The sequence below is a fragment of the Drosophila ananassae genome, chromosome 2L (assembly GCF_017639315.1).
Source record: "Drosophila ananassae strain 14024-0371.13 chromosome 2L, ASM1763931v2, whole genome shotgun sequence".
In the NCBI taxonomy this organism is placed as follows: domain Eukaryota; kingdom Metazoa; phylum Arthropoda; class Insecta; order Diptera; family Drosophilidae; genus Drosophila; species Drosophila ananassae.
The window spans coordinates 12,957,316-12,978,991 of NC_057927.1; the positions used below are offsets into that span (position 1 = coordinate 12,957,316).

Genomic DNA, 21,676 nt, shown 5'->3' on the forward strand with positions numbered 1-21,676 from the left:
TTACGCACCGCAAAAACAAAAAGCCCACAAAGACAATGAATTGAACCGAAAGCCAAACAAAAAGTAAAAAAGCGACAAATACCCAAGTAACCGACCAAGTTCAAGGCGATGCCAGTTGTCAGTTGGCCATTGAAAGCCACGCTTGGGGCTTTGGGTTTTTGGCTTTTCGGTTTTCAGTTTTCAGTTTTTGGGCCAGCTTGGCTAGGCCGGATTGGTGGCTTGGCTTTAGGCTGATGTCGGCTTGGAACACTGCGGAATGGGGACTGGGCACTGGGGACTGTTCAATCCATCAAAAGAGATTATATTCATTAACTAGGCAAGCGGCCAGCAACAAGATCTGAGAGCCGGCCTTTCGATGGCGCTGATGGCCACTGTACTGCTGGAATTTCTTAATTTTTTTGACAGTTCTCATCAAAAATGTGTTGAAATAGCTATTATTATTTGTATCTATATCTGTGCTGGGTGAGCGGAGAATTTTACAAGAATCATCTAACAGCTCCACAGGCGCGCTGATGACATGACAGAATTCTCGGTATTCAATTCTGCGCGAGAGGCGAGATCTGGGGACTCCATTAAAATGCCGTTTTTATTTTTGACAATTAGACGCCATCAAAATTAATGCCTCTCAGCGCCCTCTGTAATACGCATTGACTTTAGCAGCATCTTTTGAAATAGTCAGCGCCTAGCATCCCATCTCGCACTTGACATTCAAATAATGAAAGTTTGGATATAGCCTTGCCGTCCGAACCGACATATATACATTATATATAGCGCCAATTTGGCGCAAACATATCCCAAATATACATGGATTTAGATACAGATTCCCGCAGCTGTCGGATCTTCTCAGGCAATTAGTTTATTTTTCACATTGACATGTTTACAAGAACCAAACCCAATTGGCTCAGTCTAGACTCTAGATAAGTACAATTTTGCGGGCACAGATGTTTTCCTTCACGGACCCTTGGGGGTGGCGTAAAAAACGGCTCTCGTCCCGCCTCCTCCCAAAAAAAAACCGATTTGTAAATCGACCGAAAAGGGCAAAAGTTCTTAACAGCTTCCGGGAGACAGACAAGATGCTTTTACAGCCCAGAGACCTCGGCCAAAGCAAGGCGGAAACGATTTCAAAAAGTTTAAAAATAAAAACTCTACGAAAATGTATTATTAATGGGTGACACAGACTTAGATTTGATAGCCGGCGACAATGGCGATGGCAATTATTGTTTTAATTTTAATTGAGCTACGTTTAGTTCAAAAAAGGAGCGACCACTCGGGCTTTCCATGCAAATTTGGCGAATCGTTTCGGGCCAAATGAGACCACTTCGACAGCGACTTAAACTTTTATCTGTCTATCGATTCGTCTCTGCTACCAATTTGGTAGCATGGCCCGCAAGTGGGCTAACCAGTGCAGTCGAAGGCTTTTGTTTGAGGGCAGCAAATAAGGCATTTTATTCGTTTTGATTTAATATTTATGAAAATTAATAATTATTCAGTTTCAGTTTCGGTTTCGGTTTGGAGGAGGTAAGTCACAAGTGTATTCTATTTGGATGCCTAACGAGAGCCACTCGAGGTTGATGTACTTGAAAATGCGGTGAATGTGTACGTTGTATCTTGTTGGGCAAACAAGACCCACATACTTAGTCAGAGACGATGTTTTCTTAGTGGGTAGAGCTTCGTCGGTTTCGACACAGCGACACAACCGACTAGACTCTAGTTGGCTCCTCCACCTGCGCTTGCGCCTGCGTGGCCACGGTTAATCAAAAGGTGTGCCTGCCACACACAGCACGGTCTATGTGCAGAGCTCTTGACAACGCACATCTGCTGGGGGCCACAGGCCACAAGCTCACAAGCCCACAAGCCCCACTTCCACATCGTATCGAGCCAGCAATCGATCGAGCCAGCAATCGATCGAACAGCGATCGATCTGGGTTGCGAAATCAATGGGTCGCACTATCCATACAAATGTTGGTTATTTTATTGCCTGACATTTGTTTATCGTTTTGCATTGTCTGCTGTTTTACGGCGTTCATTAACCGCTCGTATTTATGACCCCCCATTCCAGCTACCACGTTCTTGCCGATATTCTAATTTTCCGCGCACAAACATCAATCTACTTAGCATGGCCAGATCGATCGGCTGATCCGATCGACTTAATTGTCACGCTCGGCATGGCAAATTGAACAAGAGTTCATTTGTGGGTGGTTAGCCTAGGTGGTGTGTGTGTGTGTGTCTGCGACATATAGTCTCTCTGCATGACATATAGTCTTTTCACTAACCCCGAATCCGAATCCCAAAACTAGTTTCTTGCGGACACTCACTGGCATTCTGGTGCCCTGGGCCAGCAATTTGACCCAATTTCCTTGACACATGCCTGGCAGGTTTACAAACAAAAACTGTTACGGTTAACCATAATTAATTCTGTTTCTCCGCGCTCTAGCGGGGCGTTGGCAGTTTTCATTATTTGCCGCCCGGCTGTCTTTTATTTCTATTTAACTTTTTTTTGCCAATTGCCGATTTCATTAGGCCATAATTGAGTTTAGTTGTCAGTGGGGCCATAAACACGAACAGGCGCCCTGGGGCCTAAATCTGGTCTGGGCAAATCATAGATTCGGGCCGCTAAAGAGCAACACCAGCTTGCGGCCAGGTTCATTGAGAACTACGGCCGGGGGATCGCGAAATTGTGAATCGAAAAGCGAGAGATACGGAGTTCCCACGCCAAGAATTGTTCACGCACGGCTTGATGTTGAAAAAAAAAGAATAATAATGGTGATGATGGCTACGACTATGAGATACCCGGTAGTAGGGGTCTTTAGTTCTTTATTATTTCCATGAAAGTATTGCATACCCAAAGGGGTATCAAGGATAGTGGGTGGTCTTCAATGTGATATTGGCAATGCATCACTCTGGCCCATAAATTTCACCTTCTATTACCTTGGCTAATCCGGCTGATTTGGCGGCCATCGGGCTTTAAATTATGACTTTCGCAATGTTTATGGATAACAGATGCGCCGCCAAGTGGGCTGGGGACTGTGGACTGCAATTGGCAGACAGGCAACAGCCTACTAGCATCAGGCATCGGATCTGGCCAATAACATAATCATAATCATAATAAACACATCCGATCGGCTGCCAGCACGTGTGTGCCTTTGTTTGGGGTGATTTCTTGCTTTGGTAATGACCCAAATTTCGTTGCTGTACAGAGCTGGCTGGTGGACTGGCGGGCTGGCTGGCATTACGGAGCGGTGAGCTAAATACGCCTAATGGTCGTTTAATTATTGTACGACAGACAGCGACAGCCGTCGCCGCACAAGCAGCAGCATAAATACAACTAATTGTACAATAACAAGGCGAGGAGCGGGTAAATGCGTTCGTACTTGTACACTTGTATCGCCCAAAACCGTCGATCACAATCCTAATTGTACTTTAAATGTTTATTTCCCACCTATTTTTCAGTCTAATCATTTGGCTGGCGCCATCTAGCCGTTGCTACTGCAAGCTCCCAGAATTTGTGGCCCTCATCTAACGCCTTTGACAAAATTCACGCCTAACGCCAAGCGCCTGCTGCTGCCGGCATAAAAAACGCTTCAAGTTTTCTATGTGAAGTTGTCGGTGAACACAGTAATTTGTTTATATTGTCCGGCAATTGACACGCCTGCTTTACCAAAATTTGTGGCAATTGTCTGCAAAGTACAGTGGGCCAAAACCAAAATTTTGTGTGAAAGATGAGATTTTTTGTCACTGGAGTATTACTGTTATTTCTTTGAAAAAATATTCAAATAATTTATTATTATACTTTTTTTTTAGTGATATCTTAACATTGTTTTTGTGTACTTTTGACACTATCTTTATGGGGGAAGGTTGCTGTAGCTTTAATGTTTAATCTTTGTTTGCTGCTGATATATACAAAGTAATGGGAACTATTACACATTCCCAGATTACATATTCTAATCCAAAAAGGGTAAGTGGGAGTCTCTTGCCGCCAAATCTATTGCCGAAGACCATTTTTGGCATCGGGAATCGAGCATTTCGAGGCTCATGCTCGTACTTGCGTAAACAAAATTTCATGTTTCATTTATAAATTTGAAATTTTTTATATAAAAACTGAAATGGAAAATATGCACGCCGACAAATGTGCTTGTTAAAAATATATTGTATTTTTTTCAACATATGAGAAAGTGCACTTGCGTAAATAATAAATGGAGCGCGTCAAGTTCACTCAGAATGTGTTAAAAGTCGAATATTGAAAGCGATCCATGAAATGAATCAAGAAAATCAAATATTGCAATAATTCCATACGTAGGACCGCTCCAAAGGGTTTTGGGGAATTGTAATCAAGAGTCATTATCAGAGTTCGGCACATGGGAGCAGAGCAGACAGAAATAGAACACATAATAAAATTTTATTAATTTAGGTTTAATATTATGAGAAGAAACAAAAAGTCTGTTTGTTCGAGCGGAACAGCTGAGCTGAAAAAGCACTCTGCCAGACTTGAAAACGTGCCCCTGTTCAGGGAGACACCGCACCGCAGATAAGAGCACCGGGCTTGTTGCTATCAGCTGGACCAGCATTAATTAGCATTGCTTCACAGATCGTTTGCAGGCCAAATCGATCGTAGGCACAACATATAGAATCCACTTAAAAAAACAAACGCATAGTTGTTATACTGTGCGCTTTGAATTTGACTCATAAGGCTTGCCACCTAAAAACTACCTAAATTCACGATTAGATATGAGGATTTTATGTCTTGGGATTAGGTTTAATACCCCATAACTTTAAGAGTCCACAGCATGGATATCAGCAAGCGTGTTAGACATATACTAACTTTAAGCCATCCCCAAATATTTAGATTTTATGTCAAGTTCTTATATATCACCCTCAAGTGCACAGAACAGAACAATATTCTTATCGCTATTATGTCACATTATCGGGAAATTAAAGCAATTAATTTAAAAAATTATACTTCGTACAATCTTAAAAGTTATAGACCGATGTGTATAATATAGAGTAATGCTGATGTTTTTCTCCTCGAACTCATTCGCCGTGTAAGCAGCATGTGTGCTTTTCTTTTGCTAAACATTTGGGTAAACATGGAGCTTGCGTGACGTGCAATTCTGTCACTGCAAATTAACATCTATCTATAAACTACCAGCTGATCGGGCCAAAGTTAGGTGTAAGTTTTTCGACGTGGTGTTGAGGCACAGAATGATCTGCTGCCCTGTATCTAAGGGGAACACTTGTGTGGTCCTAGGTCTATGTTAAATTCATCGTGAAATGCCAACACGTGTGAAGTTTACTGGAAAAAATAGCAAATCAGATAGTAAATCCAGCTGTGTGGCTTCCAAGCTATAGCTCAGTGCTGTATATTTTTAAAGGTTCAACAATAACATCATTTTCCGAAGGGATCAATGATAATAAAAGCTGTGGCGTGGTGGGGCAAGACGATTTATCTGCTCGTTACAAACAAATCAACAAATTTATTGCCGGCCATTGCCGCTAACAAATCGGATACGATGCTCTAATGCGGAAATATATTTGACCAAAGCGACGAGCGAAATGTAAATAAATAATAAATAAAACAGGTCGATTTATTAATGACTCCGAATTGATTTCGTATGCAAATTGTGATCTGTTTTGTTTCTAGTTGCCGCTTAGTTGTCGAAACCGTTAAACAAATGCCCTCAGGCTGGCATTTGATTCGCCAATATTCGATTTCACCAAAAAGAAACAGAGGGCGTGTGGCAATAATGCGATTATACGTTATATTTATAAATTTCAGGTATCTATCGAGCACTGGGCTTCCCAGAAGAATGGCAATCGGAATGGGAATTCTGCCATTTTTCCATCGAACTGACAGAAAATGCAAGGGTACCGACTGTTAACAGGCAACTGGGACCCACTGGGCGTATACTTGATGCGTAATCAAAACGACATCACTTGTCCCATAAATCATGCTATACCCCAATAAGAATATAAATAACACCCCGCATAGATCGCGGCCACAAGAACCGCAATGCCACGTCTAATTCCAAGGAATCGAAACAAAGGAAGACCTAAACAAAACATATTCCAGTCCTCCTGGTTGAAATATTATTAAAAATCAACAGAAAAAGAATAAAGCAATAAAACGATGCCATTAGGGAACCTTTTCTTTTTGTATTTAGACTGCTGGCTGCGTTCAGCTTAGGCTGCTGCACCCATTCGCGTTTAATGATAAAGTGATGATGTGCCCCAAGGTTTTCAAATTGCTTTTAAATAAATGCCGAGCCCGTCGGCCCAGCTAAACCACTTCTGACTTCTGAATTCGGAGGAGTTTAGCATATGAATAAAGACCGCCCCAAAGAGTCTCCACACTCACGTCTCGTCTCGTCTCGACGTCGACTCGACTTCTATCTCGTCTCGTCTTGGATCCCCAAAATTTAAATGCAAAGCGACAGTATCGATAATGCTGCGATGATCCAGCCTTTGCTGCCTTGACCGTGAAGATGGGATCGATGATGTTGATGATGCCACCGCCACCAGGGCGAAATAATTAAAAGAGTGTCGTTAAAAATAAAATATAATGGATTTATGTAAAGTTATGTTACACGCTCTGGCTGGAAATGGTCACAAATGCGATAAGACGGCTCACAACAAATGGCAGCAAATAAATAAAAAATCATTAAGATAGCCACTCTGGCAGGTAACTCAACTCCGTCGTCTCAGTCTCCGATCTGTCCTACTATGTATAGCTCTGATGGGGAAGACTAAACACCGAATAAAGCGTTGAGATAGGCCCCAAAGACAATCAGGTTGAATAGAAACCAGCTTGTGCTTGATGGGCGGTTCTGGCTTTTGATGTAAGCCAACAAGGCAGTTAAACAAATTTTTATTTACCAAAAAAATTCAAATAATTTCATTCACGACCTGCGACCAGAAAAGACACAAACTGAAACATCGAATGAACGTGAAGAAAAATTGGATAGATAATTATTAAAGGTGTTTTCGCCTTGAGTGGATTGGCTTGGAAGCCGGGGATGGACACTGGCCACCAATTATGCTAATACCCCGCTGAAAAAGGCCGCTTAAATCCATATTTAAATTATTAACTCAAAAACCCCGGCTAGGCCAATACCGATTTTGGTTTTGAAAACCAACTTCTAGCCAGATTGAACATGTTTCACATTAATCTTGACTGATAAATTAAAAAAGAATTAATTAAAATGAGCAATCACTTGTCAGGCCTGGCTCTATCACATCTTTCTTATACTCTTCTCTTAATATCCAAGATTTTTAAACACTATAAGTTGGTACATATATACTTACATAGATTCTATATTTAAAGAACATTTATTGCCAAAAATTTCCATTAAGTAGAGTACAACTGTTTCGACTATTTCCAGAAGATAATTTCCATTTTTTTATAAGCATTTTTTCATCATTTTGACAGTTTTTGTAAGCTAGAAAATAAGTAGTTGGGGACTTTGAGTTTCTCGGGAACGTGGGTGGTTTGCCAAGGGAGGGCGGGGGATGCGGGTCTTCGGTCTTGTATGCAGATCACGTAACTATCTTTTGCCGAAAAAAAAATATATAAATTAAATTCCAAATAAAATACTGTGAACTCTGAAAGCAACTCCGAACAACATACTGTGAACACCCTAAAGTCACGCCCGGCATCACACTTAATATTATTTTCGTTTTTTTCTTGGCTTTTTACTTGAAATTATTTTGTGGCTTTTGGTTATTGTTTCGCTTGCCTTTGTGGCTCTTTACTGGAAGGCATTATTATTCTGACAAATTATTTGTCACCCCGTCCGTTCGAGGCGAAGGGCTGCCGGGGCACGCCCTAAAAATTAGCATACAAATGGCCATACAGATTGGTATTGTATCGTTTTCATCAGCGATAGCCGAGCAGAATATTTGATGATCATTACACGTAGTCACCTGCCTGTCTCCGAGGCCAGGTCTGCGATACATCATCCAGTTTCTTGGAGGGAATTGGCAGTCGCCACCACCCCAGCAATTCGTCAACACCCACACATATAGGAGGATTTTTCGCCAGGTTTCGTAGCTTTGGGCCATTGACAAACGTTCGATTTCAAATTTGTGAGCCCACCGTTTCCTTTTCATTACTTTTCTCATTTTTAATGTCAATGAACGCCAAAAGTTGTCTTCATTTTTATTTAAAGTGGAGGAAAAAAATTAAAACCTCCAGAAAGTCGAACCTCTCGACTATATGATACCCGCTACATCTTCTCCACCCTTTCCACATTTACAAATTTGTATAGCATACTTTTCGTCACTGTTTGTTTGGCGTGTCCGCCATTACATGTAATTATGTAATGGCGGACAAGCAGGACTCTTAAAATTCTCCTCTATTTAATATACCCTTCTAATCTCCAAGTACCGGGTATTCAAATTGAAGACAAAATAAATAACCCAAAACCGGAGGGGACAAAGAAACACGCGCATGGCGACGACGTACGACTCACCAACAAAAAAAAAAATAATATAAAAATCAAAACAATAACAAAAGTCCAAAAATAAAAAATTAAATAAATAAATATTCAAATTCTACACATTGTGCAAATTTCATCTTGTACAATACAGTTTACAATACTTACAGAAAGTATCTCACGACCCGACAGATCCAAGGCGCCACAAATAAATTTGTGAATACCAGAATAAACTGAAAAATGTCACAGTTTTTCATGCGCCGTAGTGCCCGAATACTTTAGAGCGCCGTGCCTCATATACTATATAGCCTATATTGGCAGCTGTCAGCAAACTCATTGACTTCCCATTCCAACAGTGATGCCATCCCAGGGGGTTAGAACATTACACATGGCCACCAGTGGACTGTGTTATCAGCGGAGCTTATAGACTTCCTAATGAGCATCCAGCATGTATTTACTCGTGAACTCCGTCCATGCGCATTCGGTGCGTGTTGTTTTCCGTAATTTAACATACGTTTTCCCGCCTGGGTGGACGCTGATAAAATTCAAATAGCCCCCTTCCTCCCAATGTCATGTTTCTAGCTGGTTTCTTTATTTGTTGTTGTCACGTCCCGTCCATTGGCTTTTGTAAAAGTCTTAATTATATGCGGTGTGAAAACGGTTCCCCCAAACAGGCTGCTTGTAAAAATTGCACTACCCCTTTAAAGTGCATCATTAGCTTGAAATTCCTCCTAAATTAGTGACATTTTCCGCATTTTTTGACAAATAGATTCAAATACCAGCAAAAGCACTTAAATCTAGAAAGATTAAGTACTCTCAGGTGTCCCAGTAAGATACAAGATTGCAGTCATTGTATCTTAAACCATTGAACTCTTCAAGTACCGGATATAAATATTTATATAAATATACATCCGTGCATCCAATTTCTATTAGATCATTTTATCTTTTTTATCCATTATCTCTAATAAGCCAGGTAAAACCCGAAAGTTACCGTAAACTAACACCTTTAGAGTTATCTTTCTTTCTTTTATATCAAACACATATCTAATGCAGAAAGAGTTCTCTGAAGATGATAAGAAAGGCTCATTGCGGAAATGTCAAGAGTCTGCGGGCCAGAAAACAGCCATCCTGACGTACATACATGAAAATGATGCTAGGGCTGTGAGTCACGACGAGGTGATCAAAGAAACCTAATGGGTAGTGTAACATATTGTTATGATCCCGTCTGCATATCAATTTCAGTTGCAGTTGATAATGAGTAGCTTTGGGTTCAATTGCCCTGACGGAAATTCGCCAAAATTGAGCTTGGATCGACGTTATGTTGACTTTTTCGGTTGCCGGGTGTGCAGTGAAGCGTGTGAATTCAAATGCGATGTCCAAAAGCGACGACGCTTTCTTTGTCTCCCCGAAGACCGCGGGCCGCGGCATTTAATCAAAATCGAAAAGGGAGGCAAAAAATAAAACAAATAAAAATAAAACAAAGTAAAATAGACTGAAACAATGTGGCATACAAAAACGAGACAAGCACACCAAAATATCGACAAATCAAGCGAAATTATAAAAGAAAGGAAAGAACTCGACACATCGATGTGGAATCAATGCAATAAATTAACTTGAATTTGGTTTTCGCTTCGCCAGCCGATTTCGATAAAACATAAAAATAAATAAATAAATAATAATAAAAAAAAAGAATAAAAAACGAAAAAGGAAAACTGAACGACCGAAAAAACCAAAATAAATGAAATATACAATATATTGTACAACAAAAGTATGCTCGCGAATCCGAGATCTGGACATCACGCCACGAAATTCGAGGCGGCCGGCAGCGGCTAGGTGGCCCAATCTCGAAACGGAAACACCTACCTGTCTATCCACCAGCCGACCCTTTGAGATGAATTCCTTCTTGGGGGAGTAGAGGTCGGGGGGCTGGCCTTTGAGGGAGTACCGCAGCACTGTATCGTCAAGGTCGTTCCCCGGCCGTAGGCCGCATTCGTTGCCATCCTCGCTGACGTCGAAGTAGCAGTCATCCGCCTCCCCGACAGCCCCGGGGGATTCGCAGACTATCGTGCTGCTGGTTAGATTGCTATGGCCGGACGCCGTCGACCGCAATGTGGCAGTGGCACTGGAGATGGGGGCAGGGTAGTAATGATCCAGCAGTCGTTCTCCCTCGGCCTCGGCTTCGGTTTCGGATAATGCCTCCTTGGCCTCCGTGGCGCCATCCGACGGTGTGGGATGGGACTGCGGCAGGGACATGACGAGCGGATCCGGAAGTTCCATTTAAAAAGTCTGTGTGCCACCACTATCGTCACTGATCTGTTATCCGGTGGCGATGGCGATGGCGCTGGTGGCACGTGCAAAAATGCGCGCGAAATCGATTCACAATCCACTCTGCGCGTATGAGTATTCGTGTGCGTGTGCGTTTATTTCCAACGTTTGTATTCGTAGGCGCGTGCGTGTTCGTGTGCGTGTGTATCTGTGTGTTGGCTCTTTGGCTCTTTGCTTATTTTCTTAATTGAAATGCGACAGTATCGTACTGTTCCGTTCCGTTCCGTAGCCGTGGGCACCGCACCCGACGAAAAAAAATGAAATAACGGCTCGTTCACGGATTAACTAACGAGGCAGCATCTGATTACAGAGATTAGAGAGATAACCTACGCTAGTCTATTTACATAGATACAACTACTTAAAGAGCTTTGTACATCATTTCGGATTTTATATCCGCATATCGCCAATGTTCGTTGAGCAGTTTCAAACTTCACACATCGTTTTAGTTAAAACGCCCTGAATGCAATCACTTTCGAGCCGCTGCACCATTAACTTAGTCACCTTTGGCATTCTGGGTCGGCTTTGCTTTCTTTTTGGATGATTTTTCTGGCTGCAGCGTTGCTGGCTGCTTTGTGGCTTTTTCGGTTTTCGACGTTTCGGCTTTTTGCCTTCTGGCGTTTGCGAAGGTTGGCCTCAGAGTTAGCAAGAACACTCGCGCAGCGCCACGAACTTTTCGGAACAAAAGAATACTGAAACCCACGGGCCGGATACGTAATCTAAGCTTAATCGAAGTCGGAATCGCGATTGATATCGTACTATCATCGGCAAGTTGTCAAATTTGCCAAAAAAAAGTGCCCCGCGCGCAAAAACAAACAGCGAACCTGAGAGAACAATCCAAATGCTATAACTCGCTCGACAGTCGACTCGCGACTGAATAAGCATAAAAACGCTCATGAGTATATACAATATGAACGTTCGCATGCCCGGCAAAAACAAAAAGTATCTCTCTTTTCGGAAGATACTACATGTACATATGATATGGCGTGTATACAGGCCCCACGGATGGGGATGTGCAATTCTTCAGATCTGGTCTTCCTGATCTCTGGTCCCTAAGCCCGTGGCTAAGACGGTGCCCCATGTGAGTGCCCCAGGAAGTCCCCAACAACACCAGCAACAACATACAAACAGCCGATCTGATCCGATCCAAACCGAATTATAGCCGAGAAACGAAGAGAGAGCGGCCGAGAGCCAAGAAATCTCGCGGTGTGAGAGGCTTAAAAGAGCGGACCAAAACACCCTCTCTTAAATAACCTTTTTGCAAGCTTTTATTCATTTGGTAATAAAGAGGTTCTCTAACCTTTCTTGAAATGACTTTCCCTTTTTTTTTTTAGAAAAAGTACATAGATAAGATAGCATAAGATTTGGACAGCGGTCCAAATAGAAGAGTGGTTTTCTGGGAAGATAAATCTCAAGCTAGCCTAGTAACAATCTTTTGGCAATCTTTCCAAGGCCGTGTGGTCTGATTTCGAAAACGGATAGACTAATTTCTTACTCATTAAAAGATACTTATTTTATTGATTAAAATATAATCAATACAAATGACTCTTAATTATATTGACTACTACATATTTCTAATACATATTCTTATTTCTAATATAAATTTAAAATACATTAAAACTTTTAATTCAGAAGTAATTATTTAATTCATTGGAATTCAATTTCAGAATTCATTGGAATACACTATACATTGGCAACCACATTATTCGGATAAACTCATTATAATAATACCATATAGGGCATTATCTTTATAATTCGGGAAGAAATTTGCCAAGTTGATTAAGGTTCTGTGTAACTTTGGAACGAAATGACCAATGATTTGTCAAATGACTCAAGTTTATGGCAAGCAAGTTGGGAAAGCTAACATGAGTAGTTAAATCTTTTATCAGTAAGTCAGCCCTATACACAAATATTGGCTTAATTTTTTATTCACTAAGGGAGTCCTAATCATCTTAAGGGGACGAACGTCATGAGAAGACTTTCGAGTGTTCTTTCTTTTATTTATCATCTCAGTAGGTGATTCTGATTTAAGGATATGAATTTTAATAAAACAAAGCCGATCCTTACACATGTAGCCAATAGTTGTATCTTTTTGATCCTATTAATAAGTCAAACCATAAGCTCCCTGTTATACAATATCCAACTGGAAAGCCTATAAAATTTCGCGACATCTGCTGGATATTGGCCAATGTGGGTCAAGATCAATCTACGGATCGCGTCAGTGGACAAAAATAGTAACGAACCGCTCCAGAACTCTTCCACACAAAATTACCATATGTAGCAATTGACCCTCTTGTATACTAAATATTTTCTTTAATCAAAAGCAGCAATAAGAATTAATCAATTAAAAGACGAGGGAGCTTGTTTGCCAAATTAAAATATAGTTGGAAATTAAAAATCCATTTCTGGCAACAAAAAAGCAAAAATTTGAAAATAATTCTTAAAGATACGCGCCTGGTTCGAATAGAATGGGTGGAATGGGATGCCCGCCTCCGGCTAATGTGGGGCCGGAGGAGATTCCGGGAAGAACGAACATCATCGGGGCGTTGCATTGCAACAGAAACTATGCAATATGCAACGCTTGTTTTGTAATCAACAACAACAAGCTGCCAGCCGAATGAAGCTAACATTAAACAGCAGCCAAAACAACAACTCTTACAAAACAGCCATAAAAATCAAGAGGCAAGTGTATACAAAATAAAATTAGGCGCTACGCCGACCCCATGAATACCCTATGGGGGGAAGGTGTGTAAGCATTCATTTGCAAACACCACCTTAACTTTCACAACTGATTTATGGCCAAGATTCAAGAATATTTACATACATGTGCCAGCAATCATTTTATTTGAAAAATCCTTTGCTAATCTATTAGATACTAGTAGTCAGTGAAGCATGCTGTCCGAATTAGGGAATAGTTCTCAAAGAGTTGCCGCTGCTTTCAGATGTGAATGATCAAACGCACTCGAGACGTGGAAGCAACTGATGCTGACCACAGGCCAGCCACAATGTATCTATCTATCTATCTATCTATCCATCTATGTATGTATCTTTCCAGATCCACATCGCATCTTAATAATTAACGCATTTAGATCATTAGACAGCACGAGCATCCATCTATTTCTTTTTTGTTTGGCAGTAAATGTAGTCGAAATACCACGTTATATTCACTAGTAGTTGCCTCAGAGATCCCTCGGATACAGATACAGAATCTGCTTGGGGAAGCTGCAGTTGGATTAATTTGGAGGGGATGGCGAGAGGTTGCGAAGGGCCCTCGATCGGCCATGGATCAATGATCGATATCAGACGCACTGTCTGTTTATCTGTCCGTGCGTCCAACACGCGCAGCCCTCTTAGGCCGGCCGGCCGCCGCAAACTTTTTTGAGAGAGTGTGCGAGTTGTATATTTAAAGTCTTTGTGCGTGCGTTGTTCCTTAATTTCGGCGCGTTTTCATTTATCTATATACATAGGTTTGTACGTAAATGTCTGCTCACATAGTTCCATTCACTCTTATTTCTTTTCTTTTTCTATTTTTTTTTTTTTTTTTTTGTAGTTTTTGGCTTTCTGCTCACCCACACACGCTTAATTGATAAATATTGATCCTGATTGAATGATGGAAGGCTTGCGAAAGCCATTCCGAGACAGCCATTCCAAAGGCCACTGGAATTATTAAGCGCTCAGGTTTTAAGTTCCTCTGACAGCTGCTCAATCAAATCGAATCAAATATTTGGGCTAACTAAACAGAAACCTTTTTTTAGAGATCCCCGAACCCATCACCCCGCCAGCATCGGGGGCATCGGTGGCATCGGTGGCATCGGTGGCATGGTCGGCATAATGGGATCGGCGATGGTGATGTCTAAATTCTGGAAATTCGCAAAAATCAAACTCAATTACTTGCGCTGTCAATCAGCGGCAGGAATCGGAATCGGAATCGAGAGACATGCGTAAGAAGAATTTGTTATACTCCCATAGTTGGCGTATCTCGAAGATACATTTCACTTAACTGTATGGCATATATCATCCATTCAAATACAGCATAGAGCCACTATGACAGCGCGCACACAGATGGCGACTGCGATGCTGATCTATATGGGTTTTTGGGCAATGGGGCTGGGGCATGGGGTGGTGGTGGTGGTGGTGGTGCGTTGACCCTGAGACTGGTCCACGCCCACGCACTGCGCAAAATATAAACTACTAGTGGTTTATATATAGACTCACCGAGAGAAAAAAGCCATCCAAATAAACTAAATGTTATATTTTTATTTAAACTAGAAATCATAACTGGAAATTAAAAGTAACACCTTGACCAGATTTTTAAATTAAAAATGGACCTAGCATATGTTTCTTCTTGGTCTAAAAATTGAAGACATACATAAATAATCTTATGAAACACTGCTGGAATTTACGAATATTATATTTTATTTACGTCTTAATAATAAATTATTAAACTTAAATTTTATGCTACTCAGCAGACTTTTGGATTTGTTTTTTGAATCGAATTGCAGTACATTTATTGATGTGATTATTTAATCACTGTGTATTGAAACGGACATCGACGGCCACATCGAAGACACTGGTGTGCAGATCGCACGGACTGGGCTTGCAATTTATTTATTTATGTATTCATGTTGGAACTACTTGAATTGAAGTGAAATTGAAAACATTTTTAGAGTACCACCGCTCTGTGGCCATAAAAGTTGAGTGCCCGTTGAAAGATCGGCCACAATTCAAGTATAAAACAATCTTCGGATAACATATTCCGCCAATGCTGGAGGTAATGCGATTTTTGACCCATAGATTCAAGCGAAATAGTGCTTAGAAGTCTGGTCTGCTCGATGGGATCCCCCATTCGAGCGACGGCCCTGGGTTAGCCAGTCCCAGAAACAAATCCAGACGGTTACTTACTCGCGCACACGCCTCTCCACTTTCAGTAATGCAACGCCTTGTGTTGCACTGCCGAAGACTTCAATTGAAAATTGCATTTGCCACTCAATGGATATGAATCGGTTTTATATAAGGCGAGCCAACTTGAAACCAAAAAGGAGAACTGCTCAATAAAAGAATGAAATATATACATATTTCTTTCTGAATAATTTTTCAGTTCATTGATTCCAAAAACGTAATTGAATGCAGGCTATGGTCAGTCCGGCATTGTGTGGCCCCCGACTTCTGCGGGTAATAGAAGAATTTTCCAAAATTATGTCGATTTAGCGCGAAGTCGCCGCTCTCCGGTTACACTGCAGAATGGCTTGAGCTGCTTACGGCTTATGGCATAATGCCTGATGCATGGCCCGATGTCGGATGGCTTTAACTCGCGACTAAGCCTAAGCTTTTGTTTCGAGTGCCCCAAAAGGGGCTTATTCCGTAAAAAATGCACATGGCGTTAATGCTACACTGCAATAAATAATTCTAATAAATTATAGTTATAATGGTATATTCTAGTACTTAATTGTGTAATATTATTATGATTGTAACAAGAGTAAGGTATACAAAACATCTATATTATCTTTAGGTTCCCCGAAAGGGAAGCCTAGCTTTTGAACATACTTTTCTTTAAATGTAAACCACTCGATCGGTGATCAACGATTGCAGCATACCATTTGGCTGGCCCAGCAGCTGCACCACTCAGCGCCCCACAATTCGACCCACTGGCAGAGGCACAGCTGCCATGACAAGACAAACCGAGTGGTGCGAAGATCATCTGAATCTCGAGAAGGTGCAAGATGCGCGTGGGATGGGAAACAGGAGTTGAGTTGTCTGAGATCGCCTTGAACCATTGGCATTACTTGCGGCGCATTTTAATTACACTAGGCAGTATGGTAATTCCGCCTCGGCTCTTGACCAGTTTCTCATTGCATAATACAGAATACGGAATGGTGGGTGCAGGGTTCACTCTGGCGGGGATTGGCACCGGAGATCGAGAGGCCCGACTTCCCGTTTCGGTAGCGCCGGCAATTGTTACAATGATTTATCAGCATACCCCGTTGTCAGCTATAAATTACTAAACGTCCATTACAACATTAATTACTCGGCCGTACGGGGCGGAGGAACCTCTTGAGTCAGTATTTATGTGCCAAGTGCTCCTCGATCGCAATTGACCTATTGAGCACACGATCCAGCACACGCCCAGACTGTCGGCCAGCCCAGAAAAATGAATAATTATCTTGTAATTGTCACGTATAAATCGTGTGCAGATATGTAAGCTCCATATGCAAAATGGACCATGTAAGTCAGATGATATTAAATTACATTGGCGTCGACATGCCCAGACGCCCGGGGCTTGACAAGTGTGTGAATAAAACACTTTGTTCCCCGAATGGGCATTAACTAAATTACCTAGACAAAGGGTCCAGCATATAGTATTTTACAATAACTGGCCATTGTAACCAAAGACATCATTAATGTTATTAATGAACATGCATTTAACGCTCATTAATTAATTCAACAAGACAAGGAAATTACCGTTGTAGCTCTAACTTGGCTATTATTAAATATAGACAAGCCATATACTATCCAGCTCGAAGCTATAAATAATAGGAATTGCTGGCTTCAACATTAAATACTAGGCTATTCAGGTGTAAGCATTTTTTTAGATACGCCATTACTAAGATTATATAATTTTTAAGTGTTTTCTATTATGTTTTTATAATAAAAAAAAAATTCCCATGAAAGAAAAACTATTAAAAATTAATGTTTTAGTAAAAAATTCTGTAAAATCTTTTCCGTTTTCTAAATTTATCTATTAGGTTTTTTTTACTAAAAAGTGAAGCGTAGAATTTGAAAAATATAGTTCTTCAACCACCTTTTTCAACACTTACCCTTGACATAATCAACTGTCAGGTGGAAAATATACCAGCAACTTTACGAAAACTCACCCTAATAGAGAGTCAAAAGGCGGCGCAATGAGCACCAGCGAAGGTATCAGTCTCCCGGGCAACCAGGACCCCACTCCGCCACGTGAAAAACATAAACAAAAGCCCAAACGGGGCAGGAAAAAGTCCAAGGCGCCCAAACAAACTAGATGTGCGGCGAACACGATGGACGCGAAAACCACTGCCAGCTACTTCAGCGTGTGCATCACGGGCCAAATAGTCTCAGCCACCTTTCCACTGGGCCCGGACAAGGAGTTTGTTTTCCTGCGCTATGAACTGGTGGCAGGACCTGATTGGCAACTGGCCTCCGGACCCCAGCACGGACTCACCCAGTTGGCCACCAACCGAAGTGGCCACTTCAACGAACCGATAGTCTTCAACATGCCCATCGAAGTGACCTACAAGAGCACCAGTCCCTTTGGCTGTGGGTGAAGAACGTGGATTATTTTTCTTGTAACTTATAATATTTGTAAACTGAAATCCCATCGCAGGGCCACAAATCCTGGTGAGCGTTTTTGGACGCAACGGCAGTCAGGGCCGGGAAACCCTACTTGGCTATGCCCACGTGCATTTACCTGTGTTTGGCAGCCGCCGTCCTGCCGAGAATTTGGAGCTAGTGCAGACCCCCATCCTCATGCCAAAGTGTCCGAGCATGCTGGCGGACATAACCAGTTGGTTGCTGCGCCGGGAGCCGGAACTGAAAGATCCCAAGGTGCTCCTGGACAACTTGAAGTGCAAGGGTCTGTCGATGGAGTCCTACGGCAGCTTGGAGTTCCAGCTGACCACCGTGATGAGGGGAGCCCGCAAGCTGGGCTACCACTGGCATGCCTGAGGACGAGTTTCCCACTTATGTGACAATAAAACGTGAACTTGGAGAAGCGGGAAATCGTTTGTCTTAATCTAATTGATGAGTGGTGGGTGTTGGGTGGTGGGGGCTAGCCTCAAACTTGACCTTGCCCCTCCGGCCCGAAATGTGGCTAAGACGGCTCGGAAATGACGCGCTTTGAGCCTAATCCGACGCAGCAAATTGCGGCAATCGAGGGCCCAATTCGAATCCGCCAACTTTGGATTGGCCAAGTGCCATGTAATTGGATTAGGGCAATTAGTCTAAGACGGGCTGGACACAAGTGGCAATATAAAGACATGGACGGTCTTTTGCCGCAGGCATTCGCGCCGAGTCCGCGCCTAATATGGACAGAGAGTAGTTCAGCCGCAGCACCATCCCGATAACAGACGACGAAGCCACCACCGAAGTCCACCCAGTGATCCGGCATCATGATCAGCCTGAATCCCCCGACCTATGCGTACATGCGCGATGGCAGCAACCTCAGCCTGGCGGAGAGTGTGCCCGCCGAGATCATGCACATGGTGGATCCCTACTGGTACCAGTGGCCCCCGCTCGAGCCCATGTGGTTCGGGATCATCGGGTTTGTGATCGCCATTCTCGGCACCATGTCGCTGACGGGCAACTTCATTGTGATGTACATCTTCACCTCGTCGAAGGGCCTGCGCACGCCCTCCAACATGTTCGTGGTGAACCTGGCCTTCTCCGACTTCATGATGATGTTCACAATGTTTCCGCCTGTGGTGCTAAACGGATTCTACGGCACCTGGATCATGGGACCGTTCCTGTGCGAGCTGTACGGCATGTTTGGCTCGCTCTTCGGGTGCGTCTCCATCTGGTCGATGACCCTGATTGCCTACGACCGGTACTGTGTAATTGTGAAGGGCATGGCCAGGAAGCCCCTGACCGCCACTGCGGCCGTAATCCGTCTCTTGGTCGTCTGGATTATCTGCGGTGCCTGGGCACTGTTCCCACTCTTCGGCTGGAATCGCTATGTGCCCGAGGGAAACATGACCGCCTGCGGCACTGATTACTTCGCCAAGGACTGGTGGAATCGCTCCTACATTATCGTCTACTCCCTGTGGGTCTACCTCACGCCGCTACTGACCATCATCTTCTCCTACTGGCACATCATGAAGGTGAGTTTTGGTGGACTATGATTCCGCCTCAGATGAGCTATAAGTTTCATTCATTCCCATCTAGGCTGTGGCTGCCCACGAGAAGGCCATGCGGGAGCAGGCCAAGAAGATGAATGTGGCTTCTCTGCGCAACAGTGAAGCCGACAAGAGCAAGGCCATCGAGATCAAACTGGCCAAGGTGGCCCTGACCACCATATCCCTGTGGTTCTTCGCCTGGACCCCCTATACAATCATCAACTACGCGGGCATCTTCAAGTCCATGCACCTGAGTCCCCTCAGCACTATTTGCGGATCCGTTTTTGCCAAGGCCAATGCCGTTTGCAACCCCATCGTATACGGTTTGAGGTAATACTTCTCTTTCAAAGTACTTTAAATCTTTCAGATTGCTGAGAGTTTATTATCGGTTACAAGACATATTGTTCTTTACTCTGGGCATATGACCCTAGGTTATATACTTATTAGACTGCAATCTTGACGCATTTTGATATAAAATACCTCTGCAGCTAAATAATAATATGCAATAATAATAATAATAATAATAAGATGCAATTCTGGAGAAAACACGTCAGATTCTAAAGATATTCTGAAGCAACTATATGTATACTTATAATCACTATGCAGTCTTGACTTCTTGAGAATGAAAAATGGCCTAGATTATCTCCAGATTTTTTTCTCTTATTATTTGTAACTTTCTATAGAAAGTCTCTAATATCTATTATTTTAACCTCACAGCCATCCCAAGTACAAGCAGGTGCTTCGGGAGAAGATGCCCTGCCTGGCCTGCGGCAAGGACGACTTTGGCTCAGACTCGAGGACCCAGGCCACCGCCGAGATCAGCGAATCCCAGGCCTAAACACATCAGAGACGACGACTGCAGCAGTAGGGAACTGACAACTCTAGATCTACACAGACTCAACTATTTTGCAACTCAAGGAAACCAAAAAAAAAGATGGCAAATAAAAAATGTAAAAAAAAATAAATGTATTGTAAAAATAAAACTGCAATTGATACAAAATCAAAGTAACATCTCTCCTGTTTTGTGGATATTTGATGAAACTCAAAAGTCCATTAATTCATTGTCCCAAAGAAGTTTTCGCCTTTATTTTGAAATTAACATTACAAACATTTCAACCGTCTTAGCCATTGCCACAAGAGTATTTTTGAGTCAAAATCAGTTCCATTGTCGAGTTAAGGATTAGTGTATAAATTGGGGAGGGTCATTAGCCGTAGTATGTCTGTAAGCCGAGGTCTATCAGGGTGCCATTGCTGTGTTTTTCTCTTAGTTCCTGCGTAAACAAAGCTCGTCCTTGCAGCAGGATAAAGTCTATGAGCCTGCGATCGGAAGTTTGACGCAAAGCATCTGGATCACTGCGTTTTCGTAGATAATTAAAGCAGCAGGTCCTAAGTTACCGGATTTTGTGAGTTCAATAATGAAGAATACATATTATTAAATACCTACCGAAAGTGCTTTGTGCCGCAGGCACTAGCGCACTCCTTGCCACATGAGTCACATGGAATGGCGTTAGAACTGGCAAGGCACAGTAACCATATGCCTAAGAGATTCATTAGAGATATAGTCTGTATCCAAATCTTCCAAAAGTACCAACTCACATAGCCAGATGATATGGAAGTGCGCCAGCCAATGCATCGTTCTTGTTGATTTGGATCCTGCTCAGGAACTTCCGACACTCATAGGCGCTTCCAAGTGTGATCCGACCCGTGTCCCAGAAAAGCCAAAACTAAAAGGACCGAGTCACAGGATGTTATCTTTATATACCCTTCTTCGCCTTCGCAGTTCCTTTGACTTGGCTGCCCAGGATATTCAAAGTGCTCAATGAAGCATGTGGCAGATGAATAGCCAAAAGTTCTCCGGCAAGTATGTGGACATGCACGGCATAATAAATATATCCAGGACACTGACAACTGCAGTTTACGCAACAAGTTAAAAGGGGACCATTTTGGGGTTTCGTGGGTGGGCTTCTAGATATTAGAGCAGCTGGACACAGGTTGTAAAAGTTCTTTGTCAAGTTTTGCATATAAAACGGATTTAAAATACATTTTCTTTAATATATA

At 42.4% G+C, this 21,676-nt stretch overlaps 4 protein-coding genes across 4 annotated transcripts in view; 2 read left to right on the top strand and 2 right to left on the bottom strand.

The window, feature by feature from the left end:
- Window positions 1–12,059, bottom strand: part of LOC6499493 (A disintegrin and metalloproteinase with thrombospondin motifs 9) — a 35,905-nt gene extending 23,846 nt beyond the window's left edge. The window contains exon 1 of the mRNA XM_001954478.4: window positions 10,293–12,059. Within this exon, the coding sequence (XP_001954514.2) occupies window positions 10,293–10,706 (414 nt within the window). The 5' untranslated portion in view covers window positions 10,707–12,059. The remainder of the gene's footprint in view (window positions 1–10,292) is intronic.
- Window positions 12,060–17,494: 5,435 nt separating this feature from the next.
- Window positions 17,495–18,506, top strand: LOC6501077 (B9 domain-containing protein 1). The gene is made up of 2 exons (XM_001954479.3): window positions 17,495–18,044; window positions 18,112–18,506. The coding sequence occupies exons 1-2, from the start codon at window positions 17,651–17,653 to the stop codon at window positions 18,450–18,452; spliced, it is 735 nt and encodes a 244-aa protein (XP_001954515.1). The 5' UTR covers window positions 17,495–17,650; the 3' UTR covers window positions 18,453–18,506.
- Window positions 18,507–18,780: 274 nt separating this feature from the next.
- Window positions 18,781–20,623, top strand: LOC6501078 (opsin Rh6). Its single transcript, XM_001954480.4, has 3 exons — window positions 18,781–19,603; window positions 19,668–19,948; window positions 20,336–20,623. The coding sequence occupies exons 1-3, from the start codon at window positions 18,896–18,898 to the stop codon at window positions 20,454–20,456; spliced, it is 1,110 nt and encodes a 369-aa protein (XP_001954516.1). The 5' UTR covers window positions 18,781–18,895; the 3' UTR covers window positions 20,457–20,623.
- Window positions 20,624–20,675: 52 nt separating this feature from the next.
- Window positions 20,676–21,366, bottom strand: LOC6499492 (trissin). The gene is made up of 3 exons (XM_001954481.3): window positions 21,215–21,366; window positions 21,063–21,156; window positions 20,676–21,004 (listed from the first exon to the last, which is right to left on the bottom strand). The coding sequence occupies exons 1-3, from the start codon at window positions 21,249–21,251 to the stop codon at window positions 20,824–20,826; spliced, it is 312 nt and encodes a 103-aa protein (XP_001954517.2). The 5' UTR covers window positions 21,252–21,366; the 3' UTR covers window positions 20,676–20,823.
- Between the last annotated feature and the right edge of the window lie 310 nt (window positions 21,367–21,676).

Bases quoted from the DNA above. Each gene is read 5' to 3' on its own strand.
- LOC6501078 (XM_001954480.4), top strand. From the start codon at position 18,896: ATGATCAGCCTGAATCCCCCGACCTATGCGTACATGCGCGATGGCAGC. The intron at 19,604-19,667 runs GTGAGTTTTGGT...ATTCCCATCTAG, and splicing joins CCTACTGGCACATCATGAAG to GCTGTGGCTGCCCACGAGAA. The intron at 19,949-20,335 runs GTAATACTTCTC...TTAACCTCACAG, and splicing joins CCCATCGTATACGGTTTGAG to CCATCCCAAGTACAAGCAGG.
- LOC6501077 (XM_001954479.3), top strand. From the start codon at position 17,651: ATGAGCACCAGCGAAGGTATCAGTCTCCCGGGCAACCAGGACCCCACT. The intron at 18,045-18,111 runs GTGGGTGAAGAA...ATCCCATCGCAG, and splicing joins GAGCACCAGTCCCTTTGGCT to GGCCACAAATCCTGGTGAGC.
- LOC6499492 (XM_001954481.3), bottom strand. From the start codon at position 21,251: ATGCATTGGCTGGCGCACTTCCATATCATCTGGCTAT. The intron at 21,157-21,214 runs GTGAGTTGGTAC...TGAATCTCTTAG, and splicing joins CTTCCATATCATCTGGCTAT to GCATATGGTTACTGTGCCTT. The intron at 21,005-21,062 runs GTAGGTATTTAA...CCGGTAACTTAG, and splicing joins TGCGGCACAAAGCACTTTCG to GACCTGCTGCTTTAATTATC.